This window comes from Acipenser ruthenus, chromosome 29, assembly GCF_902713425.1.
Source record: "Acipenser ruthenus chromosome 29, fAciRut3.2 maternal haplotype, whole genome shotgun sequence".
In the NCBI taxonomy this organism is placed as follows: domain Eukaryota; kingdom Metazoa; phylum Chordata; class Actinopteri; order Acipenseriformes; family Acipenseridae; genus Acipenser; species Acipenser ruthenus.
In genome coordinates, this window is record NC_081217.1 from 21,455,591 (window position 1) to 21,468,048 (window position 12,458).

The 12,458-nt window shown below is 42.2% G+C and overlaps 1 protein-coding gene across 1 annotated transcript; it reads left to right on the forward strand.

The window, feature by feature from the left end:
• The first annotated feature begins 1,144 nt into the window (after positions 1-1,144).
• LOC117966043 (RNA-binding protein 15-like) lies at positions 1,145-8,378 on the forward strand. The gene has a single exon (XM_034911413.2). It carries the CDS (start codon positions 1,412-1,414, stop codon positions 3,953-3,955), a length of 2,544 nt encoding a protein of 847 aa, XP_034767304.2. The 5' UTR covers positions 1,145-1,411; the 3' UTR covers positions 3,956-8,378.
• Positions 8,379-12,458: the final 4,080 nt, after the last annotated feature.

The window sequence follows — 12,458 nt, forward strand, 5'->3', positions numbered from 1 at the left end:
TGATTGAAAAAGAGACATTTTGTGTTTGAATTGAAAGTGATGGTCTCTAGGAGTCGAATGGGTCAAAGTTCAAGTATATTTTCCTCTAGAGGAATGATCACTTTTTGACGTCACTACTGTGGTATTATGCCGTTTTTTCCCCGAATGGCTCAGATATAGCCTTCATCCATATATATATATATATATATATATATATATATATATATATATATATATATATATATATATATATATATTGTACTGCACTGTATATATATATCAATGAACCTATATAGACGTCAACAAACTGTGGTCCGCTATCTCCCTCTGACGGTCACATCGTTAAATGTTTTCGCTGTCTCTTAATATCCACTTCCCTGATCACACCGACACGACCAACCTTTGAACTACTAATGCAGATTATGTGAGAGCGCAGTTATGACATCCCAAAGAATTAGAAATGGGATTTTTCTTGCGAGAGAATGCTGTTTTTTTATTTTCAAAGTGTATAACAAGACCAATTCTTCCTGATAAACTGTTGAAATAATAAATTAAATCCGTTTAGAGAGAATTGCCTCTTATAAAAAAAAAAAAAAAAAAACTCAGCCCACCTCGCTCCAGCATGATCGACAGTGCGATCTGCCCAATCAGATTCTTTAGTAGCTCCCCCCCCCCCCCCCCCCCCCCCCAACTCGCTAGTCCGGAAGAGGCTGAGGTACCTGCCTCCTTTCATCAAACTACAAATTATTATTATTATTATTATTATTATTATTATTATTATTATTATTATTTATTTCTTAGCAGACGCCCTTATCCAGGGCGACTTACAATTGTTACAAGATAACACATTATTTTTACATACAATTCCCCATTTATACAGTTGGGTTTTTACTGGAGCAATCTAGGTAAAGTACCTTGCTCAAGGGTACAGCAGCAGTGTCCCCCACCGGTGATTGAACCCACAACCCTCCGGTCAAGAGTCCACAAATCACTAGAATGCATCATTTTTATGTATAAAAAAACAACAAACAGCTAGTAATGAAATGTGTTAAAACATGCGCGCTAATTAGCAAGACTCACTAACAGTTAAGGTTAAAAAGCACACCGCGTTTTGCCCTGCAGTTTTGGTTGGGTCGAGTTGGTCATGAACAACCTTATGAAACTGCATCAGACCTCGCTTGATAGGATAGGATAAGCCGGGAAGAGTGACGTGTTTCTAAACCAATGGTGCGCTCTCACTGTTCGTTGTGTGACCAGTAAGAAGCTGGGGCGGGCATTCTTTGATGTTGTTCCAAAATGGCGTATGCAGTTTCTTCGCTGGAGGAATATTGAGTGAAAAACACCGTGATTTTGCTTAAAAAAAAAGGAACCGAATTTAAATTTGCGTGTTTTTGTGTGTGTGGGTGTAAGTCTCCGAAATAAGTCTCAGAAAATGAAAGGCAAAGAGCGGTCGCCGGCGAAAAAACGCTCAAGGGCCTTGGATGATATCCGAGACAGGGGAGGAAGCCACCCGACCAGCAAGAAAATGGCCCTTTCTGTGTCCGGCGGTAACAACGGCAACAGCTCGGCAAAAAGCGAAGGGAGTTCGACCAGGAGGAGCCTGCTTGGCGATAAAAGGGGAGAAAGTCGGGATTTCGAGAGGCACACCGCGGGCAGCACTAGCAGCAACCACAGCTATGCCACGCTCGCAAGTTCCAGCAGCAAGAACCACAATAACAATTTGAACCCGGAGCCCGCTAGGATTAACACTCGCGGGGAGCCTCGACCGCCGCCGCCTCCGCCGCTCAACAACGAAAGTGAGTACAAGACTCTTAAAATAAGCGAGCTGGGCTCCCAGCTGAGCGACGAAGAGATAGAAGACGGCCTTTTTCACGAGTTTAAGAAATTTGGGGACGTGAGTGTTAAAATTAGCCGGATTAGCGACGAGAGGGTGGCATTTGTGAATTTCAGGAGGCCCGAGGATGCCAGGGCGGCTAAGCACGCAAGGGGGAGACTAGTGCTGTACGATCGCCCTCTGAAAATTGAGGCCGTGCATATGAACAGGAGGAGAAGCCGCTCCCCTATTGAAAAAGACGCTTATGCGGTGCTAGCAGGGCGGCACCCACACGTTCAGAGACCTTTGTCCCCCACTGGACTGGGATACAGAGACTACAGGCTGCAGCAGCTTGCCTTGGGGCGTCTCCCTCCTCCCCCACCGCCCCCCCTGCCTAGAGATTTGCAGAGGGTAAGGGAATATGCCTTTTTCGACGCCCGGGCGCGCCCAGCTTACAATCGGACTGCTTTCCGGGAAGAGGAAGTCCTTTCCCCTGAAGATGATGAAAGAGCTAACAGGACTTTGTTTCTTGGGAACCTGGATATCACTGCCACGCAGAACGACCTGAGGAGGGCCTTTGACAGGTTCGGGGTGGTCACTGAAGTGGACATTAAGAGACCCACCCCAGGCCAGAGCAGCACCTATGGTTTTCTCAAGTATGAGAACCTGGACATGGCTCACCGTGCCATGATCGCAATGTCTGGCAAGGTGATCTGCCGGAAACCCATCAAGATCGGCTACGGCAAAGCCACCCCCAGCACTCGCCTCTGGGTGGGGGGCTTAGGGCCCTGGGTTCCCTTGGCAGCTCTTGCCAGGGAGTTTGACCGTTTTGGCACCATAAGAACTATTGACTACAGAAAGGGGGACACCTGGGCCTACATTCAGTATGAAAGTCTGGATGCTGCCCAGGCAGCTTGCAGCCACATGAGAGGCTTCGCTTTGGGGGGCCCGGATCGCAGGCTCAGAGTGGATTTTGCAGACACGGAGCAGAGATACCAGCAGCAGTACCTGCAGCCCCTGCCTTTGCCTCACTATGACTTGGTGGCAGAAAGTTTTGTTCACCGTGCAGTGCCAGAGCCGTTAAGGGCCAGGGAAAGGACTCCCCCACCTTTGCACTTCAGAGAGAGGGAGCTGTACCCAGCTCCCGAATGGGCAGCTCCCCCAGTCAGAGACCGAGTGAGAGCAGGCTACGATCCGCTAGAACACCTGGACAGGGAACGCAGGCCGCGAGAGAGCTGGTCCCTGGACCGGGAAAGAGAGCTACAGAACCGGGAACAAACCCGAAAGCGCCGGCTGTTGGAGGAAAGCCGAATCCTGGAACGCTCCCCAGACAGCACCGAGCGTGCCAGGAGGCGCCACTGTCTTTCCTTGGAGCGCAGTCCAGGGGAGAGCAGCAGAGATGGCGGCCGTTTCAGTGACTCCGAGCGGCCCCTCAGAGACAGGCGCTCCAGCTTAGAAAAGGGCCAAGGTGACAAACGAGGAGGAGAGCGGCTAAAAAACGCCGGCCTCTCCGACGCTGGCATCGGGGGTGGTGGAGAGAGGGAGCGCAAACGCAAGTTGGGCGACGCCTGCAAGAGCCCGGTCAAGAAAGATGAGAGATTAGAAATCAGCTCCTCCAAGCCCTCCCTGCAGCAGAAGCAGGAAGGCAGCCAGAAACTCACCCTGGCCTGGCAAGGCATGCTCCTCCTGAAAAACAGCAACTTCCCTTCCAACATGCACCTCCTGGATGGAGACCTCAACGTGGCCACCAGCCTGCTGATCGACGGCTCCACGGGAGGCAAGGTGGCTCAGCTGAAGATCACCCAGCGCCTGCGTCTGGACCAGCCCAAGCTCGACGAGGTCACACGCCGCATCAAGGCTGCGGGACCCAGCGGCTACTCCGTCCTCCTCGCAGTGCCGGGGGACGATGGCACTTCCGAGTCGGATCAAGCTTCATCCACCCAGAGGCCCCTGAAGAACCTGGTGTCTTACTTGAAACAAAAGCAGGCTGCCGGAGTCATCAGCCTGCCCATCGGAGGCAGCAAAGACAAGGACAACGCTGGAGTCCTCCACGCTTTCCCTCCCTGCGATTTCTCTCAACAGTTCTTGGATTCCTCCGCAAAAGAGCTTGCCAAAACAGAAGAGGACTACCTAGTGATGATCATAGTGCGTGGGGCGTCCTAAAATTTTGTAAGGTTCTAAATCAACAGCACTGCATGCATGCGCCTGGTTTTGTATTATGGGATACATCAATGTATTAAGTTTGGGCTTTGACAACACATTTTGCCAAACAAAATTATTTTAGCAAAAAAAAAAAAAAAAACAGAATCCACAAATGCAGTTCTTTGGGTCCAAAAAACGTAACTTAATCAAAAGGTTTGCAAGCCTGTCTTGCATTATCAGAGCTGTTCCTTTTAGTTTAAATATTTTAATTTTTTTTTTTTAAAACAGATTTACTTGTTTGTGTTCTGTATACTGTTCCAATCCATACACTGGTGTACAGGCTCGCTAATATGAGAGGGGGGAAGGTTCCAAGAAGGCAAGCTTGCTTAGAAAAATACGTTCAGACTTTACTGGATTCAAATTTTATAGGGGTGTAAAAAATAAATGGCACTGCTGTGTAATTCAGTAGGCCTATATGAGCCCACAGTATGTGCTGTACAGTGAGCTTGGTTGCATTTAATTGAAATGATTAAATACATAAATAAATTTGTATGACATGCTGAGCAGCCAGCAGCAGGGCACATGAAAAGCTCTTGGTCTTGTTTTTCCATTGCCTGTAATTGGAGTAACCAGATCGGATACCTCTCGGTTTCTTTACAATTGGCTATTGATAAAACAAGCAGCCGTTTCAGTTGCCTGAATTACAGCTGTGGGTGTCCAGGGTCACATTTTCACAGTGTGTTACGGAGAATCCACACTTACTGTGTAAGAAGACCGATAGCAATTCCCTCAAGGCTGCTCAGCTGTACTCCACTGTAGTGTGCATCCCTGTGATTTCTTTGAACAGATGTGGGTAAACTGCGGCTGCCTTTCTGTGTCTTTTCCCCTCTGCTGTTTAGTGTTTGCCTGTCACTGATCAGATTCAAGGTTTGCATTGCAAAAGCTCGAATTGCCTTCTACTGCTGAAGGGCAGAATATGTTTTGGGTTCTGTTAAATGTAAAATAATTATTTGAAGGCACGAATGTGGCTCTTTGGGATTGATAGATACTTCAAGTAAATGCAAACCTTGGGATCTGATGAATATCTTCTGATGGACATGTTCGTTATTATCAATGTGCTAACATGGTGCTTTTGTTTTTTATTTTAAGGTACCGTCTTGTGTTTTTATATTAATAACATATTCCGTATCCCATAATGCAAAATCCAACAGTAACCATGTTGACTTCAAAAAAAAAAAAAAAAAAAAAAAATTCTCCAAAGCTGAATGTTTATGCTTGCATTAATCATAAATAATAGTAGGGGTTTAGTGTTGATTAAACTCTTGCCTTATACTTGGTAGGAGTTTAGTACTATAATTTCCTTTTTTAGAAACACAAGTACAGTCCAGTTATTGGTTTATATAACAAAGGTGGAAATTCTAAATGCAGAAATGTTGTTTTGTGTTATTAGTGTGTAGATGACAGTAGAGTACAGATATTTGGTTACTGTATAAAAGCACTTTTACTGTTGTGCAAAAAAAAAAAAAAAAAAGTTAATGTGAGGTTGTTTAGCCATGGAGCAATGGCCAGGCTGTCGGCTTCTGCAGTGAAATGAAATCCCCAAACGTCAGTATGATTTGATGTGGTGTTTTCAGGACAGGTCTGAGACACTAGCTGCACAGAACCTGGCTAGCTATATAATCCTACTGATTCCTTTCTAAATGCTAAAGTAAATGCACAGATTGAAACAAAGTAATCTATTTAGCCTAATCGCTGTTTTGAAACAAAGTATGGCTTATTAGAAGTGTAATTCACGTCAGATTTGTCATAGCATTTCTATAACATGAAAATAATGGATGGTCCGTTAGTATAGAGGGGGTGATGACATTGGGGCTTGGTTTGAATCATTCAGACTCCCCTATGGATTGGAAGTGTGCCTCCACAGCTGACAGCCTTGTTTTGCTCTGTATCCCATTCTTACAAACTGTATTTACTTGGCACCAATAATACACCAGGGGGGGAAGGCTGGTCAACAGTTCAGCTGGGTTTGATTAAATGTTTACTATGGTTGGTGATTATTTTGTGTGTTACAAAAGTGAGAGATGCATTTTTGCGAGGGAGAAAATGTTGCCTTTGTAACTGTACAGTAGCCTGTATTGGAAAAACAATACAATTTGCTATTCTTTAGTTTTTCTTCCTCCAATACAAATGTTTAAATGTAGAAACAAAAATGCCAAAGAATAAAAAGCACAGCAGATTTATAAATGTACAATCTGCTCTCTCACTAATGCACGATATAAACACAGCCCTGAATTTAAATGTTGACTTGTGGCCCAGAGTGTGTTTGTCTGGCCAGTTCAAATCCTGAATAGCACAGAGGAACTGATCCTGTTTCTTATAATACCCCCTTACGCACTGCTCCTCCTTGGCAGACTTGTTTAATCAGTCGCCATTGCGAAGAGGCAAGCTGTTTAACTACCCACTCATAGATCAAGGTGCATGTGATGTTTGACCAGAGGACGCAATTGTAGAAACCTGTGAAAAGAATGGAGTTGTGTTTCTCAATTCCTAAGAAACACTAAGCCAAGCAGAATGCGTGCTCCAGGCAATGTTTATTTACTTAACGTATGATGTAAAACATGTGGGTGCTTCTGCTTAAAAAAAAAAAAAAAAAAAAAGTTTGTTACTTTTAATTATTTTATTGTCAGTTTTACACTTAATATTCTGACTCTGGTTCATCCCAACTGCTAAAAGAAAAAACAACATACCTTAATAGGGTTAGGCTGTAACCTGGCAGATTGAGACCTGAAGTGTATTTAAAGTATACGCATTGGTGTGATGACATTATGGCCATTAAAGCCAGTCTAAATGTAATGGATGACATGGGTAATGCAAAAAAGAGTTGGGAAGTAAGGATTAGTTAGCTAAATGATTACTTTTTCTGCTTGTTGCAAAAGGGTCTTTCTCATTTTAGAGTTAACCGTTTAATAAATACAGAATGCTTGTGGGGCATATTGGATAGCTGTTTGGAATGACCCCACGTTAACATCCAAGACTCAAATAATGACCCAAGCTAGTATTGTAGAAATGTATTCTCAGAATGGGAGTGAAAGTAAAGAGGTTTTTTTTTTTTTTTTTGAGTCTGGTACAATGTAGTTAATAAGATGTGTGGTTTCACACTTGCAATCCAATAAGGAGACTGTCCTTGAGTTTAAATACATTGTGATCCCAATGATAATATCTATATATATATGTGCATGGATGTTGAAACAAAGATTAAGAAATGTTGTATAGATGACAGTAATAATTCTTATTTTATCTCAATGACTTCAATTGCATTTACCCCCCATAAGTGGCAACAACAGCCAGTAATTCCACAGGAGTGCTTATATCCTGCACTAACTTCAGGAAGGCTGTCTTTAAAAAAAACTTATAAGTTAACATGACACAGCTCTGACAGCAGCAGTTTGCAGGCACAGTAAGTCCTAAACAACCATCAACTATTTGAATTCTCAAAGGGAGAAAAAAAAACAAATCAACAACTTTGAACTGGTCATTGAGATAAAAATAAAAATGAAATAAGTGTCACTAAGGTAAAGGGATTAATTGCATTAAGTTACAGCTGCCTTGGGAGAAAAGAGGTACCAGTGAAGGTGAAATGAACAAAGGTTAAGTTCTTTCCTACAGAGTTACATGTGTACTGTATCGATGTGGGGAGAGGCGGTCCTGTTCTGTGGCTGGGCTGTGGTTATGATATAGACACAGTAGAACATGACTTTATTTCTCAGTTTAGGAGCCCTGCAGATGTCTGCTGATGGACACTGTGTTTTGCACAGATTTCTGGTGACTCTAGCAGTACCTGCTTAAAGTCTGTTAACAGGAGGAGTATTGTTGGTGCCAGTGCTCATTATTTTTCAAATGTAATGCTAATCCTTTTGATTTATCTTGTAAAACTTTTTAGTTTTGAGTAGGTTTGATTAACTGTAATGTAACATCACATTTTGTACAAAAACAAAACCACCACAAAAAAAAATCTGTGTGTTCGTCAAATGCATTCATCATCAGCTTCAAGTAACGCTGGACTGGAGAGGAAAGCCAGGGTGTTGAATGGACTTTCTGTGGCCTGGAGAATGGCTCTTGTAAAATATACATAAGCCTTTTTCATGTGGAGTGGGAAAAGAAAAGGCTTTCTGTTGCAGTATTTGTACATTTTCACTAAAATAGCAGCTTAAAAGTTGTATAACTGCTTTTGTGATGCCAGTTTCCGTGTTTTAAGTGGGGAAAGTTGATTCGTGACCTTCTTTGCTTTGTGCTGTGTACGCCTGATTTCTGGAAAAAATATATATATAAGGAAACCTTTTTTTCTCACGCAGCTAAGAATGAGCTGTTAACACATACACAAGTGCACAAGCACTTGCTTGATTTTGTTTCAGTATCAATAAATTGTGTTTCTTTTGAGGAAAAATCTGTTTCTGCCTGGAAGTGAGTTGAAGACAACATTCATGACTCCTTTTGTTTTGTTGCAAGGGGAGTCGTTGCTGCACAAAAACACAAGTGTTTCCGTAGGAGAGAAACCTTTACCTATGGCCCAGGGGGGAGAGAGAACAAGAGTGAGAGGAAGGGAAAAAGCACTTTTTAAAGAATGTTTTCAAATACTGACCATCTTGTGTTGCCCCATTTGAAGATTTCCTGATTATGTCTCATTTGTTTCCACCCCCCCCACGTTCTGTTCCAGTTGAGGAGAGTTGTATTTGCTGCTCGCACCTTGTTCCTTTAGATGGAAGTGTCCTGTTTTGCTCGCGGTGCAAGAAGCAGGAAAACATCTTAAGAGTTTCTTTTTAAAAAAAGAAAAAAAGTTGCAAGCCTGACCTGCTGGTGTTTGTCCAGTGTTTACGAAGAGCCCCGATTTGAGTTTTCTGTGTTTTGTCGACACATGAGATGTGGCCTTTTGTGCCCTTTCTTAATTTGAGACAAGGGAATATCCTGACAAAAGCCCTGCTGTTGGTCTTGCACATTTTAAAACACAAATAACCTGTGGTACTAAAAAAAAAAAAAGTTGCCACAACGTTTGCCTGTGCTGCTGTGAAACAACCTTGAGATCCTTGCCATCACTTTTATCTTTCCATTTGGAGGTGATATGTTTGTGTTTTGACCTGATTTCCAGTTTCGAGGATCAGTTTAAATGTTACGCCCTTTTTTTTTTTTGTTTGTTTCTAAAAATGGAAGGAAGAGGAGGTCCTGATTTGATAGCATTTTATTTTAAGCACCTTTGCTTTTTTTTTTTTTGGTTTTCAGTGCCTTTATTTTGACCAGTTGGCAATCCTGTTCCCTGCACAATGATGTTTCAAGTTTGGAAAGTGCATGCACCCTGTTGGGTTTTTTTTTTTTTTTTTTTTTTTTTTTACCTGGCAACCAAAAAGCACATTCTCAGTTCATGTAACATCACCAGCTCCTTGCTAGTAGTGTTGTCATTTTTAGGAAGTTGGGGAAAAAATAAATCCCACCGCCTTACTGCTTAGTCACTGTTCTACAGGGATCCCTGGTATCTGTGTTTGCTGTTCCCTGTGAAACGTGTGAGCTCAGCTCAACTTCCTGGGCTGAGGTTTGTACCAGTGACACAAAAAGCACAAGAGGAAGCCTAAGCAGCATTGCACCATCCATGTCTTCAAAAATATGCTTGCTTTACCATCCTAGCTAGAAGTTAACCAGTTTGTCACCTAAAGCAGTCACCTGGAGACGTCTTGCGTGCTGCTGTTGAGATCCTGAAGTTCTTTCCTAACAACGGATGATGAAATGGCCTTTGTTTCTGCTGGTATTTAACAAGAAGATGGCTTTGAAGCAGCTTTTGTTTGTATCCAGGAGGAGCATGTGGGCGGTTTAATGCCTGCAAGGTAGTATGTGGGCTGGTGGAGTTTATGTGGTGTTAAGCAAGCAACCAAAGGTAAGGTAAACAAAAAAAGAAAACTAATAATCAAGGGGCCTGGGAATTAAGATGTCTTGATTTTTTGCAAAACTGCAAAAAGATCTTCAAATTTTAGTTAAGCAGAAAAGGTTTGAATTGACACTTTTTTTTAAATTTATTTTTTTAATTGCTAGCTTTTTTAATTAAAAGCTTCTATTTCCAGTATGTGGGCTGTACACGCACTGAAACCAGCAATATCTGCCATGCCTCAAATCACAAAAAACGCATCTGTAAAAACTCAGGTAAGATGGGAACATGACTTTCATAATGCCAGCCTGTACACTATTACATAAGATTAGTGAAATTAATTTCCGTGTATTTTATGAGCTTCAGAATGGTTATCACTGCTTAACTTGCATTCGTAATGTGTTCTGAACTTTATAACTTCTTAAGAAGCACAACAGTTTAGCTCCTCCGTGGCTGAACGTGCTTCTCCATTGATTGTCGTTATCATGCAGCGTGTGTGTGTTTTGCTCATCGGATAACAATCCATTAAACAGCACGTCCAGGCAGGTCTGTATCTAGCAGATTAGCTGGGAGCCAAACAAACCTATCATAACGTGTGTAAACTAACCTATGAAAAGAACAGGAGCGACATGCAAATAACTGATGCCTTTTAAAACTGGGCGTGTAATCCTGTGTCTCAATTTAAAGATCCACTTGGTATAGGTATGAAATAAGAGATTTCTGTATTCCTGTTATTGTTTAGACTCGCTTTGTGTATCATTTTCAGTCATCCACATCCTGGCGACTTTTAAACCCTCAATTGATCTCTCAAATTATTATTATTATTATTTATTTCTTAGCAGACGCCCTTATCCAGGGCGACTTACAATGGTTACAACATATCACATTATACATTATTTCACATTTTTTACAGATATCACATTATTTTTACATACAATTACCCATTTATACAGTTGGGTTATTACTGGAGCAATCTAGGTAAAGTACCTTGCTCAAGGGTACAACAGCAGTGTCCCCCACTGGGGATTGAACCCACAACCCTCCGGTCAAGAGTCCAGAGCCCTAACCACTACTCCACACTGCTGTATCTAGAATAGATGTCTAATCTCTAGATACGTTAAAGTGTAACCGTTCACCTGGACTCAAGGCAGGTTGTTGCAGGGGGGACAGACTAATGGCTGCACTCTGGTGTACCAGATGTATTCAGAGATTAAACTGAACGCTCTTTTGATCCCACAAAGGTGCTTTAGTTAAAACATGGTTAACAAATTAAATCTAAGCAAAGTACACATTTATTCAAGATAACTGATATTTCATACCCAGTTTCTCATCAAGGGTTTGATATCACTTTTTTATTTTTTTATTAATCTCAACACAAGCCATCATAATCCATGAAAAGAAGATAGTTTACAGACAATAGTTTAGTACAGCACAGCAGCTGCGTGCTTGAAGAATAGTCCCTCCTATTTATTTGATTATTTTGTAAAGCTAGTGTTTAACGGTAAGTTAAGAAACGCTGTGATGTTTTAAATGCCTTCAAGTAGAATTCCGTCCTGGGTAGTTCCATATGTTCTGCCTTGTTACTAAACTAATTGCAACACAATTCAGCGCTGTATTCATATAACATCAGGGTGCCAGTAAATGCGTAGGAGTATGACCCTGAAAGTCTCAACGGGATAGGGCAATCAATCATGGAGGCGGTTCTTTTTTTTTTTTTTTTTTTTTTTTGATCCTGCACCCATTTTTAACGCAACTTAAAAATGTCCAGTTCCACACAACCATTTGAAAGGTTTCCATGGAAGGGAAACAATTTGGGGAAATTCACTTCTAAAAGGCTTTTCTTCAGTGTCCAGAAAAAAAAAAGCATTTCCACAAGAATTTCCCCGCGCACGGAAACTCTCTGTCTGATTATGAGACGTATCCTATTGTAAGTGCACAGTCCCTTTACACTGCAAGGGCAAATCGTTTGCTGCTGTTTTTGTTTTTTTTTAAGCACTGCTTTTAAACCAACAAACTTGCCGTGGTGTTGGAGAGACACTGCTGGATAGAACCACAGAGATGCAAATTGCTGGTAGTTACCCAAGGAAGGCTGTGTTTGGAAAATGAGTCAGGAAACCAGGATTGTCAATAGTTTGCTGCTTTAAAAGCATGCCATAGGAGGGTCGTGAAGGTCCGGTGTTAATTAATTAACCCTGAACTAAAGGGCCAGCCCTCTCTCTGTTCAGTCCAGGGCTGGTGCAGAGACTCCCCAAAGTATAGGCAGCTTATTTTGCCGCATGGTGTGGTAGTTTTGTGATGGTTGCAGCCCTGTTTATTGTATGTGCTTTTACTTACAGTATTATAAACTGGGCTCTTTTAATGCTGAGTATGAAACGAGCTCCTGGGGATTTGGCTGGCAGGAGGTGAAACCAGCTCTTGTGTTCATTTTGCTTTAGAGTTAAAGAAAGCTGCCTCAGCTTATTTAAATAGGCAGTGGTTTCTGCTAAAAGGGGCTCCATTAGTAGCAAGCAATTTAGTGCATTATCTGTTTTCCTTAAATATACCACACAACAGTGAGCGAGTGGAGAAGATGATAAAGCCTAAGGCATCCAGCCAAACACAGGCAGTGTTTGATGA